Source organism: Meriones unguiculatus (genome assembly GCF_030254825.1).
Source record: "Meriones unguiculatus strain TT.TT164.6M chromosome 13 unlocalized genomic scaffold, Bangor_MerUng_6.1 Chr13_unordered_Scaffold_28, whole genome shotgun sequence".
Taxonomy (NCBI): Eukaryota; Metazoa; Chordata; class Mammalia; order Rodentia; family Muridae; genus Meriones; species Meriones unguiculatus.
In genome coordinates this window covers 12,301,410-12,325,209 of record NW_026843644.1, presented here as the reverse complement: position 1 = coordinate 12,325,209, position 23,800 = coordinate 12,301,410, and the positions used below count along the sequence as shown (strand labels likewise).

The 23,800-nt window shown below is 38.9% G+C and overlaps 1 protein-coding gene and 1 pseudogene across 1 annotated transcript in view; both read right to left on the bottom strand.

The window, feature by feature from the left end:
* Positions 1-1,902, bottom strand: part of LOC132650603 (zinc finger protein 260-like) — a gene marked incomplete at its 3' end in the record, with an annotated part of 153,824 nt that extends 151,922 nt beyond the window's left edge. The window contains exon 1 of the mRNA XM_060375952.1: positions 1,765-1,902. Within this exon, the coding sequence (XP_060231935.1) occupies positions 1,765-1,902 (138 nt within the window). The remainder of the gene's footprint in view (positions 1-1,764) is intronic.
* Positions 1,903-12,834: 10,932 nt separating this feature from the next.
* On the bottom strand, positions 12,835-16,414 carry LOC110543203 (zinc finger protein 431-like; annotated as a pseudogene).
* Positions 16,415-23,800: the final 7,386 nt, after the last annotated feature.

Sequence of the window (23,800 nt, the reverse complement as noted above, 5' to 3'; positions counted from 1 at the left end):
GCTTCAGAGAACATGTGGGAGATTACAGGGGGCCAACTCTGACTTCATAACTCTGCTGTTAAGCCATGGAACAGGTTGTCTCTCGAGGAATTGAGATTACTCTTTTCTGAAAAGGTAGAGGAAGAGCTCCCAGGGACATGACGGGGAAAATGTCTACAGGAAATGTGGTGGGAGGTTTTTTTTTGCTTTAATTATTTTGAAAACCAACCTACTCTTCATCACTTATGCTGACTCCCCCGGCCGACGAGGAACCATTTACAAAGGAGGTCCTGACTTAAAGGACCCCCTCAGTTTCAATTCTTCTATCATGGCCCGGCCCAAATGGGCAGCTCAGACCCCTGCTGAAAAAGTCTGCCCTGTCACTGGGAATATAGCTTAATGGTAGAAGGCTTTCCTAGCATGTATGAGACCATAAGTTCAATTACCAGCACGGAATCGGGAAGGGAAACGCTGGCCCATAAAAGCGAACTAGTCAATCAGAGCGTCTGAGCTCATGACTCTGAGTTCACAGCTCTAGTCACTAGCATTCTGCTAGTCATTGGCAGAGGGTGTATGTGTTGCACTAAGCACATTGGCATCTACTATATACAACATGTAAGGATCAAACTCCTAAGCTACTGATGTCCTTACAAAGATAGTTTTTAAACCACAGGTTTTGAAAACTTCAGTCTTAATTTGGGTTCATATTCAACTACTAAAACTTCATGATCATTAAGAAGTGACAAAGTAAACTCATCCAAGTGTTGTGCCAGCCAAATCTGAAAACATCAGTAGCGGATATTTTGACAACAGTGACTCTCTCTGACATGAACTGATTGGCCTGCTCTTTGATCACCTTCCCCTGAGGGGGAAGCAGCTTTACCAGTCCACAGAGGAAGACAATGCAGCCAGTCCTTATGAGACCTGATAGACTAGGATCAGAATGAAGGGAAGGAAAACCACCCCTATCAGTGGACTGGCAGAGGGACATGGGTGGAGATGGGGGAGGGTGGGTGGCATTTGGGAGGGGAAGAGGGAGGGAGCTATGGGGGGATACAAACTGAATAAATTGTAACTAATGGAAATTAAAAAAATAAAAATAAAGAAATAAAATATAAACTCAATTGACTAGGATAATCTCTTGACTGGACAAAGAGCCCGATGAATTTATTCGATTGTGTTTTCACAGCAGAACAACTTGGAAGTTAACACCTGCTTCAGCTACCAGAGCCTTGAAACAAAAAAGCAGTGAAAGTCAGGTGGGCAGGGCCGGGGGGGAGGATACAGGGCCATTTCAGGAGGATCCCTGGGATGCCTTGATGCCCTGTCCCTAGGAGGAACCCAACTCTCTTGGGCACTCAGAGGAAAGCACAAGGTGAACGCCCCCAGCCCAGGAATCCCAGAAACCATAGGCGCTTCTGAGGATTGCACAAGTCTTTTCCTCCCCCCGCCAGCTCGGTGTCTTGTTTCTAAAATCCCCCTCTGCACAACATAAGCAGGAAACGTGCAGCAAAAAGCCTTGGAGGTGCAAATTCCAACCTTCCAGCAGAGGGCGGGAGAATCTCTGCTGTGCGACCAGTGGCAAGCAGGCAGCAGGGAAGTGCAAACTTTCCAGTGACCCCGCGACCCTCCATGCCCTTCTCCCCACACTGCAAAAGAGAGAGAGAAGGCAGAAGGAAAGACCCCTGATACAGGAAAATAAAGAATAGGGGAGGGGGGCATTGAGGCAGAGGCCGGGCATCTAAGAGCTCGGCCTTGGTGGTGAGAATGCGCCCAGCCGCCCACTGTCCAAGCCGAGGGTCCGAGAGGCCTCGGAGGAACCCGAAGGCGGAACCCTCTCGGGTAGGGTGGGGGAGGGGCTGTCACGAGGCTCGGCGCAGGCGCAGTGCGGGCCTCCATTGTCAAGTGTGATGTAAGTGCCATTGCTATAGCTACAGACGCTGAAGGGAAAACTCTGAGCTCCTCCCGGACCTCATGGGCGGCGGCGGCGAGGGCAGCGACGGGAACCCTCTTCCAGGCACTCCGCTAGTGGACTACTTCATCTTGGTAGGCTGAGACCAGGAGAAGCCAGGTAAGGCTGTGGGGTGGGCGCTGCCTGGGCTCCGCCTCCCCTGGCTCTGCCTCCGCCTCCCTCCTCCGCTCTGCCTCCCCACGGGCTCCCCCTCCGCCTCTCCCCGCCCCCGGCTCCGCCTCCAGCCCTGCAGCCTTCCAGTAGGCTGGGCGGGGTGGGGCTTTGAGGCTGGGTGGCGGGGAGGCTAGAAGGTTGATTCCCACGGTGGAGGAACAGCGGGTCAGGTGTCAGAGCCTAGCTGGCTGTGGGCACGTGTGAGGGACCACCCGGCAGGCGGTCGCAGGGTTAAGCCTCAGCATTGCAGCCAGGGGCTGGCGGGCTAGGCGGGTCGGGAGTGCCTGCCCGTGTTCAGACAAGAGCTTCTGTGCTGGCTACTGGTACCTGGGACCGCCCCCTTTGGCCACCAGTGATGGGAGGGCGGGAGCATATTGTGTGGAGTTCCTAGGGATACACTTTGCGCCCTGCATCCTGAGGAAGAGTGATTCAGGCCCAGGCCTCCTGGAAAGCAAGTACAGAGAGTCCAGTTCTGCCTCCTGCCTGCCCTGGGGCTCGTGGGGTGGGGGAGCTGGGACATTCGGGTCGAAAGAAAGCAGGGTACTTGGAAAGTCCACAGAATCCATGCACATTTCTAGGAACATTGTTTGAGGACCTATGTGCAGGCATTCCAGAATGAAGTGACTCTTCTTAAGTAAAGACAGCCACTGCAGGTGCTCTCTTTCTCTCACTTAGCTTCCACGTGATTTGATTGTTCTCTTTATTCCTCAGAGAATTCTTCATAAGGAACAGTTTGGCAGATACATTGTTGTTTATACTTTGATGGACTTGCACAACCAGGAGTATGAAGGGTTCATGCCGGCTTATTTTCCTATTTGTATTTCTTTGTGTTGCTATGTGTAGATAATCAGGATGTAATAACAAGGTTACTGTAGAGCTGGGAAAGCTCTTTTATTTCAGGTTTAATCCAGTTTTACACTTGCAAGGAATTTTAGCTACCAGCCCAGCATCCTCTTGTCTCAGGAGGTGCTTAGGTTGTTTTTGGATGATTGTTAGTCGTTGGTAGCACTAGTGTACTAATGTTCTACTCTTCTCTCTTTTCATTGTTTATTCATCCCTAAGAAATTGTTTAGGAGAAGGAACCCTTCACATTTTTTTTCTCATTATTACCTAATTGAGGTCATTTAAGAGAATCGCTTGCAGGTCGGTAGGATGGCTTAGCAGATAAAGGCTCTTCCTGGGCAAGTCTGGAGACCTGAGTTTGATCCCTGAATTCCTGAAAAGGTGGAAGGGACAGAGTTGTCATCTGACCTTCCCATGTGCTCACTAGTATTCATCCTTTACCTACATCATGAACACTCCTCCCACTCACACATACACAATAAACAAAATAAGACTGTGGGCTGTATTTAGAGAATCTTCTTGCTGCTCCAAAATGTCATGACATTTCATTTTTCAATCTCTTACATAGTCTTATCCAGACAGCCAGTGTGGAGAATCAGCTTTGTTTTTAATCTTGTTCAGTTTTCAGTTACATTGTTCTCCTTACAACAATTTTTATTTAGTTTGTTTTTTTGAAACAAATTCTCTCTACAGAGACCTGGTTGTCCTGGGCTTCCCTATGTAGACTAGGCTGGTGTTGAACCTACAGAGATCTGCCTTCCTCTGCCTCCCAAGTGCTAGAGTTAAAGACCACGTGTAGCTTTCCCACAACAATTTTGAAACAATAACAAACTTGAAGATTGTTCCAACTATGTACAGTTAATTGCTCTTTCACTTTGGACATTTTGAGAGGAAGCTGCTGACCTTTTGCCCTGTCACTCAAAATGGTTTAGTGTTGATTTTATACAAACAAGAACTTTGTCTTACATAATGACAGTGCAGTTATCAAAACTGGTAATTCACGATGACACATTATTGCATTTAATTTGGGCTATGTTGACTATGTTATTATTCACATAATTGTCGAGGAAGTTGGTACATTTAAGTGTTGTATTGTTTTCTTATCTTTTTAGTCTCTTTCAATATGGAATAGTGCCATCATCTTTTTCACGATCCTGTCACTTTTGATGACTATGGGTCAATTGTATTTTGTTTTCATTAATTTATTTATTTGTTGATTTTACATCCCACTCACAACCTCATTCCCTCCTCTCCTCTGAGTCCCGCCTTCATCCCATTCACCCATTTTCCCCAAATAGCCACCAACCAACCCACCCTGTCACATCAAGTTACATCAGTATTAAGTGCCTCCTCTTTGACTGAGGCAAGACAAGGCAGCCCTGCTAGGAAAATGAGATCCAGAGGGAGGAACAGAGATAGGAGCCCAAGTCAGAGACAGCTCCTGATCTAATTGTTAGGGGACCCACTTGAGGACAAACAGCCCATCAATTTCATATGTGGAGGGGTCCTAGGACTAGTCCAGGCATGTTCTTTTATTGGTGGTTCAGTCTCTATGAGGCCCCATGGTCCCAGGTGAGCTGGATATGTAAGTCTTCTGGTGTACTACCCCCCTCCCAGCTCCCTAAATCTTTCCTCTAACTCTTTCACAAGACTCTCCAAATTCTGCCTAATGTTTGTTTGGCTGTGAGTCTCTGTAACTTTCCATTATCTGTTGGATGAAGCCTCTCAGATGATAGTTAAGCTAGTCCCCTATCTACAAACATAACAGAATATTATTAACAGTGTCAGAAGTTGAGTTTTTCCCATGGGTTAGGTCTCAAGTTGTGCCAGTTATTGGTTGGCCATTTCCTCAATCTCTATTCCATCTTTTATTCCTGCATGTCTTGTAGGTGACAAATTTGGGTGGAGGGTTTTGTGAGTTGATTGGTGTCCCCCTCCCTCCACTGGCTACAAGATGGGTCCACTTCAGTCTCAATATCCCTGCTGCTGGGCATCTCAGATACACAAGAGAACCACATATTTTCCCAGGTACCTCCAGAATTTCAGGTCTTCATCTTATCTCAGAGATGCTGCAACACTAATTTCCCTTCTCTCCTAGCCCTCTCATCCCCATCTGCACTTTTCCCCCACCTGATCCATCCTGTTTCTCTCTTCATTCCCTCTCCCACCCACTTCCTCTCTCCCTCCACTTCCCATGTCTGTCCCCTCCTTAGTGGGATTCAAGTATCCTCTCTTCTACCCTGCATGTTATTTAGTTTATTTAGGTCTGTGGGTTGTAACATGGTTATCTTGTATTATATGGCTAATATCCCAGGTTATTTATTTTTATAGTCTCTCTATAAGCTCTCTGTGTTCTCATGCATCAATACATAAACTGGGACAAGGGTATCACAAAAGTGTAACACATTGTGTCCTATCAGGTGGGACATATTTTCACTTTGCTTACTTGTAATCAGTGTTTTCCAGGCTTTTCTGCTATACAGTTAACACCATGCACCCCCATGAGTACCTTGACATTCTGTGTCTTTGGTGCTCATCAGAATGTTAATGCATTTGCCATACATTTACATCAATATGGATTCATGATTTATGTGTCTTCTGTAGTGGACTTGACTGTTACTGTTTGTTTTAGTCTGCTGGAGCTAAGTGACAAATGATTTATAAACAAAGGCTTTACTTTTCATAGTAGTGAACTCTGGAAAGTCTAAAGTTAAATTATGAGGTCTAGTTGGGTCCATGCTTGTCTACAGTCATGTTCTCACTTTAAACTCAGTGTTTTAAATGGCCACATGATTTTATAGGATCTCTTCAATAAGGTTATGAACCTATTTATAAGGGCTTCACCTCCCAGACCTGAGTACCTCCCAAAGATCTCATGCAGTTATGTTACTTTTGGTCTCAGGACTTCAATACAGGAATTTTGGGAGGATATAGATATGCAGATCATTTTGATGTTTAAATTGTTTTGTCATTTGACCAATGAGAGCTTATATATCTGGCTTCTGTGTCTTTTTTTCTTTCCATTTTTCCCTCCATGTCCCCTCCCTCCTCCTCTCACAATCCCATTCTCCCTCCTCCTTCTCCACACATGTGCCTCCCCAAGTCCACTGATAGGGAAGGTCCTCCTCTCCCTCCTTCTGATCATTGTCTATCAGGGCTGATCAGGAATAGATTCACTGGATTCCTCTGTGGCCTGGTAAGGTTGCTTTCCCCCCAGGGGGAAGTGATCAAAGAACAGGCTAATCAGTTCATGTCAGAGACAGTCCCTCTTCCCATTACAATGGAACCCAGTTGGACAATGAACTGCCATTGGCAACATCTGTGCAGGGTTCTAGTTTATCTCCATCAATGGTCCTTGGTTAGAATATCAGTCTCAGAAAAGACCCCTGTGCCCAGATATTTTGGTTCTCTTGCTCTCCTTGTGGAGCACCTGTCCGCTCCATGTCTTATTTCCTACTTCTTTCATGAAGTGCTCTGCACTCTGCCTAAAATTTGGCTACAAGTCTCAGCATCTTCTCTGATACCCTGCAGGGTAGAGCCTTTCAGATTTCCTCTGTCGTAGGCTCCTATCACATTCCCTGTTTACTCCCTCTTCTGATGTCCATCCTCTTTGCCTTTCTGAATGAGGATTCAGCATCTTAGCTAGAGTCCTCCTCCTTCATAAGTTTCTTTAGTTGTACAGATTTTAGTATGTTTATCCTATATTATATATCTAATATCCACTTATGAGAGAGTATATCCCATGTGTGTCTTTCTGCTTCTGGGATACCTCACTCAGGATGATCTTTCTCAGTCACCATCATTTGCCTGCAATTTTCATGATTTTCTTATTTTTTTATTGCTGAATAATATTCCATTATGTAGATTTACCAAAATTTTTGTATCCATTCCTCAGTTGAGGGGCATTTGGGTTGTTTCCAACTTCTGACTATTACAAATAAAGCTGTTACAAACATGGTTGGACAAATGTCTTTGTTGTATTCTTGAGCAACTTTTGGATATATGCCTAGGAGTGGTATAGCTGAATCTTGAGAAAGCACTATTCCTAATTGTCTGAGAAAGTGACAGATTGATTTCCAAAGTGATTGTACAAATTTACATTCCTACCAGGAGTGGAGCAGGGTTCCTTTTTCTCAATATCCTCTTCAGCATGTATTGTTATTTGAGCATTAGATCTTAGCTATTCTGATGGCTGTAAGGTGAAATCTCATGACTGTTTTGATTTGCATTTCCCTGATGACTAAGGGCATTGAGCATTTCTTTAAGTGTTTCTCTGTCATTCGTCTATTGAGAATTCTCTGTTTAGCTCTGTGTCCCATTTTTTATTGGATTACTTGAATTGTTGCTGTTTAACTTCTTGAGTTTTCTATATATTCTAGATATTAGCCCTTTTGTCAGATATAGGGTTAGGGAACCCTATATTCTTTCCCAATCTGTAGACAGTGTCCTTTGCTTTACAGAAGCTTTTCAGCTTCATGAGGTCCCATTTATTGATTGTTGCTTAGAGCCTGTGTTGTTGGTGTTTTGTTACACCAGCCAAGACACAAGACCTGAGAAAGATATTTTCCTGGCAAGAAGAACATAAGAGTCCTTTCCAAAGCAATGGTTTTCTTCAACATAGCAAGCACTGGGATTTAACTTAGGGCATATGGATATGTTCAAATATGGGTTCTCTATTCAGAACCATGCTAAATTAAGTCCTATTCTGAATGTGATCAAAATGTAAAATCTGAGCTCAAAAGGCACTCTTTGCTCAAAGCCAGGTGGAAATATGTGTAAAATTTTTAAAATGGACAGAAATTCCCCTGAGATTATGACCACAAGTTCTTAACTGAAAATGAAGTAAATGAGGCCATGAAACTAGATTGCTCAGGAGGCAATGCCATCTGGTAATCATGATGTCTGATCAATGAGGGGATAATTCAATGCTATATTTCTCACTTACACAAATGACAGAGAACACAAATTCAGAAAATTTCTAGCATCCCTGTGTACACTATACCTCAGGAAAAAAACATCTATAACTTGAAATATAGTTTACATTTTGAAATCATTTTGATACATGACATTTCTACATAACCATGGCTGTTTTAGAACTGTCTGTGGAGCTGGGCATGGTGGCACACACTTGTAATCCCAGCATTCAACCAGGAAGAGGCAGACAGATTTATGTGATTATGAGGATGGCTGGGTCTACAAAGTGAGTCCAGAACAGCCAAAGCAACACAAGAAAATTGTGTCTCAAAAACAAACAAACAGAGAACACACTCTGTGTAACAGTCTGGCCTCAGTCTCAGAGAGATCACCCTGCCATTGAAACCTAGGTTTAGGATGACAGACATGTACTTATGAGCCAACCTATTATTTTTAAGTGGTCTATTCTTGAATGAATGAATTAAAGGATAAAATAAGATGTACAAAAGAACCATTTTCCTTTTAATGAACAGCAATAAGTCTTCAAATTCTACCAAAAAAAATTTCTGTCATCTATAAGTGGCTGCATTGCTTTATTAATTTCATAATTTATAACTGGATATTAGACATATAATATAGGATAATCATGCTAAAATCTGTACAGCTAAAGAAGCTAATTAAGAAGGCAGACCCTGGGTAAGATGTTCAATCTTCATTCAGAAAGGCAAACGGGATGGACATCAGAAGACAGAGAAAACAAGGATCTGGACAGGAACCTACCACAGAGTGCCACTGAAAGACTGTATCGAGTAGGGTATCAAAACATATGCTAAGACTTATAACCAACCTTTGGGCAGAGTACAGGTAATCTTATGAAAGAAGGGGAAGATAGAAAGAACTGGAGGGGACAGGAGCTCCACAAGGAGAGAAATAGAAGGAAAAAATCTGGGCACAGGGATCTTTGGAGACTCATACTCCAAACAAGGACCACAAATGGAGATAATATAGTACCACTGACAGATTTAACACATTGCACTTCAGTGTCCAACAGGGTACCCTAGTAATGGGAAAAAAGACTGTCTCTGACCTGAACTGAGGGCCTGGCTCTTTGATCACCTCTGCCTGTGGGGGAACAGCCTTACCAGTCCACAGAGGAAGACAATGAAGACAGTCCAGATGAGACCTGATAGACTAGGTTCAGATGGAAGGAGAGAAGTACCTCCTCATCAGTGGATTGGGGGAGGGGCATAGGAGAAGAGGGAGAGAGGGTAGGATTGGGAGGGGATGAGGAGGGGTCTATAGCAGAGATACAAAGTGAATGAACTGTAATCAATAAAAATAAAAATAAATTTAAAAATGCTGGAGTGTGTTTGTGTATACATACATGTTATTGTGTATACGTGCTAGTGAGAGTACAAATTATTGCTATTTATTATCTACATCCCATATATAAGTTCCTGACATGGAACACATAGAGTCTTTTGGCCAATGACCACACTGGCCCTTATTTAGCCTGAAAATATATTTATGTATCTGCTAGTGTGTGAATCTGCATATACAGCAGCCCAAATATAGAAACATTAGAAAAATCTGTAGCAGTGACATGGACTACTCAGAGATTGAGCTCAAATCATCAGGCTTAGCAATAACTAATAATTTACCCACTGAGACAATTCTCTGACATTCACTTGCAGTTTTGAGAAAGTCTTATGAACAAGTCTTTACTCCTAAGAAAGAACCAAAACGAACCAAAATGAGACAGGAGTGTATAATTTTCATTTGCAAGTAGCATTTATTATTCAAATCATTTTATATTTTTCCATCCTCAGATGACAATATATTCATAATTTGAATAAAATACAATATTATACTGATGTAATGTTTCAACTAAGTTTTATGAATCTCAATGAGCTTAGTGGGAAGACTTTGTGTTGTGCAAAACTGACAACATAAACTTGAAGATCATATAAATATGACTAAAATAAACCCCACAAAGTGTCACACAGTCTTCATATATCTGTCATAGCCTAAGAATGAATAGTCCACTAAACACACAACATGTTTTGAAATAAATCTCATTGCTGTTACATTAATTAGCATCTCTTAGATAAATCTCTAAGAAGGCTAGATAAATCTCTAAGAAAGCTAGATAAATCTCTAGGAAGATGATGGGCACATAAACACACAAAGACAAAGTGTAATCACATAATGGAAATTAAAACAAATTCTTAAACAAATATATGTTTATATATAGTAAATATGGGAACATGTAGAAGCATGGAACTTTAAACAATATATACATATATATACACACACATACTATTAACCATTAATTAAATATTGATATCCAAGCAAGGACTAAAAACAAACATCTTAAATGAATTTGTGAAAACATAAAAAAAAATACCACACATTCTCAGAGACCCTTCTTTTAAAACTATGATCACACACTGCCTGATATAAATAAGCAATGGACCACATAGATGATGGAGATCCCATTCTATACATTGCACAGAAAAATACCTATTACCAGGTTGAAATGCATTAAAACATGAATAATCACCACAGAAGGAATATCAGAACAACCTAATAAACTTCTGTGAATGGATTTGCTACACATCCAGAAAATTCAATCCCTACTCCAATGTTTCAAAATTCAGACCACAATCAGTTAGTGATCTCCTCCATTACATTTAAGGGAACATGGTAAATAATTTACTTCCTGCAAGGTTATGATAAAAACCTTCGAAAAAGTTTATTTTCTTGAAAGTAAATATATTTATTATGTCCCAAATAATCAATTCTTTTGTATAAATAGGGTTCCTTCCTTTTATGAATTCTTTTCTACTTCCTGACATCACAATGATCCATAAAGATTTAACATATTTACAGTACTAGAGACATGGCTTTGCAGTTAAGACAAATTTCATTCCCAGGACCTAGGTTAGGTTTTGAGAACTTTCTATAATTCCTGGTATAAGACAGTCTCGTCTCAAGAAGAGCAGATGAAAAGGTCTGGTCTTCATGGAAACTAGAATGGAGGGACACATAAACACACAAAGACAAAGAGTTATCACATAATGGAATTTAAAACAAATTCTTAAACAAATATATGTTTACTCACGAATGTTTTACTTATATAAGCATTCATTACTGAACTCAGGTGTTGAGGCAACTACAGGCTTACCTACAAATATTTTCTTCATCATGAATTCTTTCATGTAACAGAAATCAAACACATAGGTTTGAAGTCATAGAAATGAATCGTTCTCAGTTGGTGGTATCATTTTTGAAATTTTAAGAAATGTATCTCTGTTGGAGAATGTATGTTATTTGGGGGTGCTTGATAGTTTTCAGCTTTATACTTTCTGTAGTTCCCACTCTCTGCTTCATGCTAAAGGTGGAGGTTGTGAGCTCCAAGTTTCCTACTTTAGCTGCCATGTATGACACTTGTTTTGCCCAATTTAAAGTGATCCCATATCCTCTCTCATATCATAAGGCAAAGTAAACATATTTGGAAGTTGCCTTAGACCTTGTGTTTGGTCACAGAAAATGCACTAATACGCAACATAAATTTTACAACTGGCTGATTTATTTCATGTAATTGAAGTGAATTGTGAAATAAAAATGGATTATCTTATTGTTTCAATTCATATGCCTTCGGTCCATGAATCTTCAATTGGAAACAAAATAAGGATGGATGTCACAAATGCATGCATACATTGTTGACACCTGTTAGAATTTTCCTGCAAAATAATCTAGTGTAATTGAATGCAAGTTGGTGGGTCAAAGAACTTAACAAATCTTTTATTCTAATAGATGTTCTACAGAATGAGTTCTTTTAGGTTCTCAAAGACTACCCTGATATGCAAAGGCTTTAAGATGTAGCCCACACAGTAAGGCTTTTACTCTTATATAATGGTAGCATGAAGCAGAAAACCTTACCATACTGACTACATTCATGGGGTTTCTCTGCAGCATGACATTTTCTCATGATTTCAAAGAAAACCCTATGAAAAGGATTTACCACATTGCTTATTCAGAGGGTTTCACTGCAGTGTATGTTCTTTTATGTATTTGGAGATAACTGTATTAAGAAAAGACATTATCACATTGAAGACATGTGTAAGGTTTCTCTCTACTATCTGCTCATTTGTATACTTGAAGATGATTTTATATGCAAAACATGTAAATGCAAATTGTATGTGGGAAGATGAGAAAGCAATTTGTCCTAAGTATTTCCTTTTAGTTACCAGCATTCATTGATTTATAGGATTTAAGTTCATAGTCCCTAGGAAAGCTGTAGACTTCTCAATAGCTGACCGACTTTAATTACTTAGCTTTTGTTGCCCAAAACATGACTGTTCCATACCATGATTTCTGGACCCCTAACATAATGACTGACCCAAACGACAGATTCTCTTTACTAAAACATAATACCTTTTCCTAACCACAAAAGAACAAATGGATATGAATGTTTTGATTGTTAAACCTATATTTTGCGTCAGGTGACTTCCTCAAAGACATAAACAAATCCCATATGCCTAAACCATGACTGATGGAAATAATTCAGTTGTAAAACGCTAAAGATGTTTATGATTTTCAAGCTCAGAACCTCTGTAACTTTCGGGCTCATTGGATGGGTAGGCATCACAGTTCAACATTATGTGTCCTTCATCAAACTGGATGACAATATTTTCTTTTCATCTGTATTGACCTGTTTGAGTTGTATTGGATTCAGTGAACAGAAGAACACAAAAGCCTTACCATATTGATTATAGTCTCAGATTTTTCTCTCCATTTTGAAACTTTTATGAGGATGTAGAATATAGATATGTGTAACGGTCTCCCATTTTAACACATTCATAAATTTTCTCTCTGTATGAATTCTTTCATGATGACAAAGATTATACAAATGTGGAGTAGCTTCACCATGTAAATACACTCAGTCTTTCGTTCCAGTATGAATTCTTTCATGATGTTGAAGATGATTGTGAACAGCACGTTTTCATTAGATGACAGGCTTTACCACATAAGTTACATTAATAAGGTTTCTCTCAAGTGTGAGGTCTTTTATGTATTAGGAGATGACTGTTACATGCAAAGGCTTTCACACATTGATTACATCCATAAGAGTTCTCTCCAATGTTAGTTCTTTTTTGTATTAGGAGACTACTGTTACATGCAATGGCTTCACCACCTTAGTTACATTCATAAGGTTTCTCTCTAGTATGCGTTCTTTATGTCACAGGAGATTACTATTACATCAAAATGCTTTATCACATTGGTTTCATTCAAAAAGTTTCTATCCAGTGTGCTTCTTATATGTACATGGAGATTATTATGGCATGCAAACTTTTTCACACATTGGTCATATTCTTAGCGTTTCACTTCAATAAGTGTTCTTGTTCAAGATAAGTCTTACATGAAAAGACTTCATGACATTAGTTATATTCATAAGGATTTCTGCAACATGGATTTTTATGTCTTCAGAGAACACTGTTATCTACGAAGGTTTTACCACATTGGTTACATTCATAAGGTTTCTCTCCAGTGTTTGTTCTTTTATGTATTAGGAATTGACTGTTCTGTGAAAAGGTTTTACCACATTGGTTACATTCATGAGGTTTTTCTCCAGTGTGAGTTCTTTTATGTACTGGGAGATTACTGTTCTGTGCAAAGGCTTTACAACATTGGTTACATTCATAAGGTTTCTCTCCGGTGTGAATTCTTTTATGTACTCGTAGATTACTGTTAGATGCAAAGGCTTTACCACATTGGTTACATTCATAAGGTTTCTCTCCTGTGTGAGTTCTTTTATGTCTTTGGAGACTACTGTTATCTGCAAAGGGTTTCCCACATTGATTACATTCATAAGGTTTTTGTCCAGTGTGAGTTCGTTTATGTACTAAAAGTTTACTGTTATATGCAAAGGCTTTACCACATTGGATATATTCATAAAGTTTTTCTCCAGTGTGAGTTAATTTATGTATTAGGAGATGACTGTTACGTACAAAGGCTTTCCCACATTGATTACATTCATAAGGTTTTTCTCCAGTGTGAGTTCCTTTATGTCTTAGGATATCACTGTTAGATGCAGAGGCTTTACCACATCGGTTACATTCATGAAGTTTTTCTCCAGTGTGAGTTATTTTATGTACTAGGAGATTCCTGTTCTGTGCAAAGGCTTTACCACATTGGTTACATTCATAAGGTTTCTCTCCAGTGTGAATTCTTTTATGTACTCGTAGATTACTGTTAGATGCAAAGGCTTTACCACATTGGTTACATTCATAAGGTTTCTCTCCAGTGTGAGTTCTTTTATGTCTTTGGAGACTACTGTTATCTGCAAAGGCTATAGCACATTGGTCACATTCATAAGGTTTCTCTCCACTGTGAGTTCTTTTATGTTTTTGGAGATCACTGTTCCATGCAAAGGCTTTCCCACATTGATTACATTCATAAGGTTTTTCTCCAGTGTGAGTTCGTTTATGTACTAAAAGTTTACTGTTATATGCAAAGGCTTTACCACATTGGATACATTCATAAGGTTTCTCTCCAGTGTGAGTTCTTTTATGTATTAGGAATTGACTGTTACGTACAAAGGCTTTACCACATTAATTACATTCATAAGGTTTTTCTCCAGTGTGAGTTCCTTTATGTCTTAGGAGATCACTGTTAGATGCATAGGCTTTACCACATCGGTTACATTCATGAGGTTTCTCTCCTATATGTATCCTTTTATGTCTTAGGATATGACTTTTATTTGCAAAGGCATTACTATATAGGCTACATTCATAGTGGTCCGCACCAGTATGCATACTTTTACATGTCTGGGGACTACTGTGATGTGCAAAGACTTCATATTGAGTATCTTCAGGGAGTTTATCTGCACATTGATTGTTTTCATACCTGCAAAGATAATTGGCACATATGACAGCTTTTCCACATTCATTACACTAATGGATGTTTTTGCCACATGACTTAATTTTGCAGTTTGAATTAAAAGTAAAGAATAATTACATTTTGAATTTTCATCATTATTTTTACATTCACAGTGTTCTCCTCTACTGGTTGTTTTGCTGAGCCAGCAATCAGCTAAGTACTGATGAAATCATAGTGTTGTTAGTTCTATGGCTGATCACCTGTCATATATTTTGTAAACCTTTGCCCTTCCTTACTTATCTATTGGAAATAATAAAGAGCTAACAAGTGATAGCAGGGTGCAAAATGCAGGACAGAACTTCTGAGTGAGAAAGGGTTGCTGGGAAGAAGAAAGCAAATGACACACCATTCACCAGCATGACATTGAGGTTAACAGATGGACATGACCATGAACAAAGAAGTAGAGCTGGCCATGCATCCGGACACTGTGCTAGGTTTGTGTTAGGGAAAAAAAAGGTTCAGAATCTGCCCAGTAAATTGCCTAAGCTTTAAAATATTAAAAAGCCTCTGCATCATTATTTGTACTGCTGGAAGCTCTAAATAGCCCGTATAAAGCATAATAGGTATCAATTTTTAAACATCTACTCAAAATGGGGACTACTATACCTTTTAGTTTTTCTGGGTGGTACATTGTTTCTTTCAATATACACATATTAAAATGATTTGTACTCATTGTGATATATGATATAATTATTAAAATAATAATAATAAATGACATGGTTCCATGATGCATTCACGCATTTGATTTTTGTTCATCACAGACATGTGATATAGGGATTATGGTTTTTCCACAACAACATTCCTGACTCTAAAAAAACTGCCCTTCTCACAAAACTTAGCAACATTACTACAAGTATATGAGTAACCCCATTTTATTATGGATGAGTTGATTAGTATAATCTTTTGGATATAGTTTCATCACCTATTTACTGTGAATACATTTAGCAATATCTGAGTTGTAGGATACTAAACAAATTGCAGTTTTACCTCAGCGCTAATGAGTAAACAATTTAAACATTGATCTTGTGTGAGTATTATTTCCTTGCATTCTTTCTTAGAGGAGTGCCTTGCAAACACACATCAAATACCTAACGTGGACGTACATAGTTTAGTAACAAGTTAGTCATCATCAATAAATACACTTAAAACAGATCATTTACACTGTCCCTTCTCTTTCAAACTTCCAGAACATATTAAAATTTTTTTCAGAACCATATTCATATCAGCTTACAATGAAAATTACCTTGTATGTCTTCTAGAATTTTGACAATGCTCTTCTATATTATGACTTTCCCAATTGTAGCCTAAAATACAGTAACAGAAAATGTATGCTTTATTATTGGAAATAATACAAAGTTTAAGTCGTGATCTATGGTCAATCAAAGATCGATTCATCTAATTCTTCCTCATCCTCAAGAGAAATTACAGAAGCACATCAATAATGAATAGTGTTTCCCCATATTTTAAGAAGTAAAGAAAATTCATTGCCCTACCTATTGCAGTGAGGTTCCTGTAGGTCTCTAGCATCACATCTTTGTAGAGATTCCTTTGGGAAGGATCCAGCAAAGCCCACTCTTCTTGAGTGAAGTTCACATGCACATCATTGTAGGTCAATGCAGTCTAAAATATCCACACACATGTACAACAGAAAGTATGATACTTAGAATACTGGAAATGTATCCTTCTTTTACAATATTTTCAATGTATTCTGGTGGTTCTTCTACTTAGTTTCTGACACACAAGTTGTAATGTGATCACCAACTCTTTTTCAGAGTAAACTCAACAGTGAGGTTCACCTCTCTAATTTCTGCATCCTTTTAGTAGGATATAGGCTTACAAGAGAAATGTCAATTAACAGATAAAGAGAGAGAGAGTAAAGAGAAAAACAGTACAGAGCCCACATGAGAAGAATAGTATAAATGATTCCTGACTCTTATAGAATGGGCAGGCTGGGTGTATTATCTGATGACTTTAATTCCAAAATCACTCAGGAAACAGAGGCTGGTGTATTTCACAGAGGTGGACGGTAGACGGCTCTTTGCAATAAATTCCAGGACACTCAGGGGTACATAATAAGATCCTGAACAATATGCAAAAATTAATCAAACAAACAAGATAAAAAACCTTAAAGATCTTTCTCAACTTTTTATAAAGAGTTACACATTCACTCCAGTTCTGCATACATGTCTAGAAACCTGAAGCACCTCATTTTAAACTGTAATATTAATATGATCTTTTTAAAAATGAAATGTATGTTTGAACAATTACAAAAGGAGAGATGAAAATATTAGCAATGTAAATGATGATCATAAATAAGCAACATGGGTATGGAGGTATGGCTCAGTAGTTAAGAACACTGTCTGTTCTTCCAGAGGACATGGGTTAAATTCCCAGCACACATATGACAGCTAATAGCTGTCTGTAACACAAATATATTCAATAAAATACTCGTAAAACATATGCAAGAATACATCAAAGATATACACGATGAAAAAATTGGCTTAATCTTGGGAATACAGGGAGAGTGCAGTATATGAAAATCCATCTGTAATTCACCATATAAACTGACTGAAAGACCAAGATCACATGATCATCTCATTAGATGAAAAAAAAGGCTTTGACAAAATTCAACAACCCTTCATGTTAAAAGACTTGGAGAAATCAAGCATACAAGGATTCAGGCACACACTTAACATAATAAAGGTAGTAAAAAGCGAACTGAGGGCCAACATCAAATTATTTGGAGAGAAACTTAAAGAAATTCCACTCATATGAGGTACATATCTCCATATCTCTTCAATATACTCCTTAAGTCCTAGCCAAAACAATAAGAGAACTGAAGGTTATAAAGGAGATACAAATTGGAAAGGAAGAATTCAAAGTATCACTATTCGTAGATGATTTCTTAGTATACCTAGGTGACCCAAGAAATCCTACCAGGGAATTCCTACAGTTGAAATACACTTTCCACAAAGTGGCTGGGAGCACAACTAAAATTTTCATTATTCCTTCTGTATACAAATAAAAAATGGGCTGAGAATAAAATTTGGGAAACAACATCCTGAACAGTAGCCACAAACAAGATGAAGTGAAAGACCTCTCTGACTAGAATTTGAAGTCTTTAAAGAAAGAAACTGAAGAAAATATCAAAAGATGGAAAGATCTCCCAAACTCATGGATATATAGGATTAACATAGAAAAACAGCATTCTTTTTTAAATATTTTATTAATTACGGTTTATTCACTTTGCATCCGTCCTCCTTCTCCCCTCCCAAATGCTCCCTTTATTCCCTTTCTCTAAAGCAGCATTCTTAAAAATGGAGTCTACAGATTCAATCCATTTCCCAACAACATTCCAACACAGTTCTTTACAGACCTTGAAAGAGCAAACATTAAATTTAAGTGGAAAAATAAAATACCCTTGATAACAGTACAATCCTATAAAATTGGAATGACACAGAAATAAACCCACACCTCTATTGGAACTTTACTTTCAACAAAGAAGCCAAAATTATACAATGGAAAAAAGACAGCATCTTAAACAAATTGTGGTAGATGTCCGCACATAGAAAAATGAAAATAGACCCTTTGTATGACCCTGCAGAAACTGAAGTCCAAGGGAATCAAAGACCGTCACATAAACCCAGAAACTCTAAATCATATAGAAGACAAGGTGGAGAAAATTCTGGAACTAATTAACACAGGAGAACAACATCAGCACAGGCTCTGAGATCAACAATAAATGGCATCTCAAACTGAAAAGCTTCTGTACATCAAAGGACACTATCAATAGAACAAAACAGCAGTCAACAGATTGGGAAAATATCTACACCAACCCTACATCAGACAGAAAAGTAATATCCAAAGAACTTAAGAAATTAAACACCAACAAATCAAATAAACCAATTTAAAAATGGGGTTCAGAGCTAAACTGAGAAGTCATAAGAGAGAAAAGTCAAATAGCTGAGAAACACTTAAAGAAAAGATCAAAGTCCTTAGCCATTAGACAAATGGAAATCAAAATGACTCTAAGATTCCATCGTACACCAATGAAGTTGCTAAGATAAAAAAACTCAAGTGACAACACATTCTGGTGAGGATGTAGAGAAAAGGGAACTTTCCTCCAGGTCTGATGGGAGTGCAAACTTGTACTACTTCTCTGGTAATCAAACTGGTGCATTCTCAGAAAATTGGGCATATTTCTACCTCAATACCCATCTATACCACTCCAGGGAATACATCCCAAAGATGTTCCATTATGGAACAAGGACATTTGTTCTACTATGTTCATAGCTGTTTTATTCATAACATCCAGAAAGTGAAGAATGGATAAAGAACTACTAATACATTTACACAATGGAATACACCTCAGTTATTAAAAATAAATCATGGAAATTGCAGGCAAATGGATCAAACTAGAAAAGATCATCCTGAGAGAGGTAACCCAGACACAGAAAGAAACGCATTGCTTATAAGCAGATATTAGACCTATAGTACAGCATACGCATTCTAAAATCCACACCCAATGAAGCTAAGTAAGAAGGGTCCATGGGAGGTTGGCAGAATATCACTCAGAATAAAAAAAGAGAACAGACAGCAGAAGTAGATGAATAGAGGGAACTGTGCAGAAGTTAGAATGGGGAGGGAAACAAATGTGGGTAGCAGATGTGGGGAGAATTGTAGTAGGACATGAGAGGCCTGAGAACAAGAAGGGTAACTGAGGGGGCTTCTCCTTGGAGTCATTTGACAGGGAAGTTTCATGAGAGGACCTGGGTGTGACTAGGTATGACTCTAGCTGAGAATCCTAATGGAGGGGCAGGAGAAGAGAGACATGGAAAATTAAGTATGAAGTGACCACCTCTTAGCCAGTCAGGACTAGTGGAGAGAGGGAACAACAACTGGACAACAAAACCCACTATCCAAAAATTACCCTGACTGCAATAAGTTTAGGGATAATGATGGAACAAAGATTGAGGGAATGTCCAACCAATAATTGGGCCAACCTGAGACCCACACTACACTAGAGAGCCAGCCAATGAAACTGTAAATGTTGCATTGCTGAGCTTGTAGAAAAGAGCCTAATTATGCCTGTTACCTCAGAGGCTCCACCCAATAGCCAATGGAGACAGATGCTGGAACTTGCAACTAAGCATGGGGAGGATCTCTGGGCGTCTTATGGAAGTACTGGGGGAAACATGGAAGAACCCGAAGGGGATAGAAAGCCACAAGAAGACCAACAGAGAAAAGTAACCCAGACCTGGGGGGGGGTTAAGAAAATGAGACATCAACTAAGGAGCATGCATGTTCTAGACCTAGGCTTCTTGAACTTATCTGTACTAAGGGTGGTTGGGTCCATGTGGGTTGAGTGGTAAGTTGAGGGGACTGTTTCTAAAAGGAACTCTACTGCCCGCTTTTAAAAAATCTCCCCCTGTCAAGTGTGCCTTGAATGGCCTTAGTGGATGAGGATATGCTCAGTCCTGATGTGACTTGATGTGCTGCAATGGGGTGATACAGGAAGACTAAGGCTCTATTTTTGTGAGAGGGGAGGAAGAAGGGTGAGGGTGGACTGAGAGCAGAGGAAGGAAGGATCACACTTTGGATGTAAAGTCAAAAAACAAACTAATCTCTCTAAAAAAATTAATACACTCAGAGAAAGAGACAATGGAATTGAAAGGTGATAACGGAGGGGGCTGTAGGTGGGACATGAAATAAGCATAATAAATAAAAATGAAAAAGAATAATATTAATACATTCTCTGAAATATCCAGAGGGAAAACTGGCAACATGACCTTGCCCATCAAATTAGAATTCGTCCAAATAAACCTCCAAAACTGTCATCAAATCTTCATATATCTGTCATAGTCTAAGAACACAGTCATATTATACATCTATAACATGCTTTTTTGAAATTAATCTAATTATTGTGTCATTATATAGAATCTGTAGGAAATTCTCTTACAAGGCAGAACTTCAGCACGATGTGACATAAAGAAGTATGTAACTTCAAACAATACATATATACATACATACATTTTATTAAACATTTTAATGTTAATGTCCAGGAGCAAAGTCACTTTTAGCATACTTTTTTTTCTTCTAACCTGCTACTGTGCTGCTGTATTGAATCCCCTAACCACCAACATCTCAGGTCATGAATGGGTTTACTTTTTTGGCCCATCATTTTGAAAACTAGGATAAAAACTCAAATTTCAAGAAAACTAAGGCAAAAATCAGGGCAGATATTGTTTCCTGTCTTGCTCTCGTTTCTTCATTTTCTCAGGCTCAGCTAGCTTTTTTATGCAGCCCAGGGCCACTTAATTAGGGATACTGCCATCCTCAATTGAAGAACCTTCTATAGAAATCATCAGTCAATGCAATCTCTCGTTTACATAGAAACCAGCCATTTTCTCATTAGTTTAATTTTCACCTTATAGCCTGCTCAAAGCTCTGTACCTCCTCTCCTGCTGTTATCATCCCCACCATCATCCTTCACTCCTCCTCCCCTTCTTCTCAGGAAAGGGGAGACTCCCCATAACAAATCTCAGCACATCAAGTTGCATACAGACTAAGTGCATCTTCTTCCACTGAGGCCAGAGAAGGCTTCCAAGCTAGGGCAAAATGATTCATAAGCAGTCAACTGTGTCCATGTCACAGACAGCCCCCATTTCAGATTCTAGGTGACCAACATGAAGACAAAGCTGACCATCAACTAGACATGTGTAAGTGCCTAGGTCCATTCCATGCATGTTCTTTGAATGGTGGCAACCAACAATTTTAGGCTGGCATGCTGTGAACTGAATTTATCATGTAAAAAACCCACAGTATTATGAAACGCAGGATTATGAAGATATATTACGGACACAAAAATATGACTTCTGTACTTACTGTTCAGCAAAAGTAATGAAGATTGTATACAATATGTGTGAAGGAATATAGCAAAAATTCCAAAACATAAGCCCAACAATATACTCAAGTTTTCATCAAGACACCTAAGGAAACTCAACCAAGTAAAAAAGGTAGACCAATGTTTCCTATGATTATATACATATAGAAATTAAATAAACACAAACATCACAACTCCCACAAAAATAACTCAAAGTAACTCCTACAGTGTTCAAATTATGCTCTAGGTACTACTGACCTTATTTTCAAACAGAGTCCCCATGACCTGTCTCTCTAAATGGAGGTTACCAAAATGACAGACTATGGTACTGTAGCCCTGCATGGCCCCCTAGTGACTGCAGGCAAATCCAGTCCCACTGATGCCCCTAAACAAAACAATGTTAAATAATAATTTTATAACTGTTTCCTGCCACATCTATTATGTCACAAGCTGTGAAATCTGCCCTAGTTAACTATATAACACAATGTGCATCTGTGACACCACTGCAGCTCAGAAACTCCTTTTAACCCTGGAATTGAGTTCCTTAAGTCCCAGAAATTTGACCTTCATTTTTTCAAGTTGTCTTCCCACTTCGCACACATAAATAGGCAGCTCATTACATGACTCAAATGAGTAATTTTTAGAACTCAGCTGTGGTACAGGCTTTACCTTAAAATTTTGGGAATTTTAACCAAGAGGAAAGCAAAGTCATGCTGCTGGGAAGCAATAGACTGGGATCTAAGAGACCTGTACCAATAAAGCTTGCCTTAGAAATATTTTTCCAAAAGGCTGAAGATGCAGCTGTTCTAGAATTAATATCCACCCCCACAGTGAAAGTACACCATACATAATTAAATGGTTAACTAAAAAATAATCTCTTTAATAGTAGCACGTATCTAGCTCTACTTAATGCTATAAGTGAAGTCAGCCTAAAACTGATTTTGTATTCCATACACACAGTCTTTCTTAAGTCTCTTAATTTTACGCTTCAGTTTATACATTAAACAATTTTAATATGGACCAGAGATTTCAAGTCTAGCCACTGAAACAAATGGGAGATTTACACAGCAAAGATATTCCTTGAATGATTTAAGTACTCCACTTCCATAATACAGCAGGTCATTATTCAGTGTCAAGGTAGAAGAGAGAGGACTCAGTGGTTTCAAATGTTAAGAAAAGTAGAAGGTAGAAAAAGTGCCAAAACCATACAATGAAAAAAAAAGACATCTTAACAAATGGTGTTGGACTAACTGGATGTGTACATGTACAAAAATGCAAACAGACAAATACTTATCACCCTGCACAAAACTAAAATACATATGGATCAAAGACCTCAATATAAAAACGGACATACTAAACCTGTTAGAAGAAAAAGTGGGGAAGAGCCTAGAACACATTGGCACAGGAGACAACTTCCTGAACAGAACACCAACAGCACAGGCTCTAAAATCAACAATCAATAAATGGGACCTCATGAAACTGAAAGGCTTCTGTAAAACAAAGGACACTGTCATCAGAACAAAACAGTTTACAGACGATCTACAGGTTGGGAAAGGATCTTCACCAACTCTATATCTGACAGAGGGCTGATATCTAGAATATATAAAGAAATTAAGAAGCAACAAATCTAGTAATCCAATTTAAAAAAATGGGATACAGAGCTAAATAGAATTCTCAATAAAGGAACATCAAATCACAAAGAAACACGTAAAGAAAGGCCCAACATCTTTAGTCTCATGGAAATGCAAACCAACACGACCCTGAGATTTCACCTTACACCCATAAGAATGGCTAACATCAAAAACTCAAGTGACAACACATGCTGGAGATTATGTGAAGCGGAACCCTCCTCCATTGCTGGTGGAAAAGTAAAATTGTACAACCACCTTGGAAATCAATCTGGTCTTTTCTCAGACACTTAGGAATAGTGCTAACTCAAGATCCAGCTATACCACTCCTAGGCATATATCCAAAAGTTACTCAAGTATACAACAAGGACATTTGCTCAACCATGTTCATAGAAGCTTTATTTGTAATAGTCAGAAGCTGGAAACAACCCAGATGTCCCTCAACAGAGAAATGGATACAGAAATTATGGTACATTTACACAA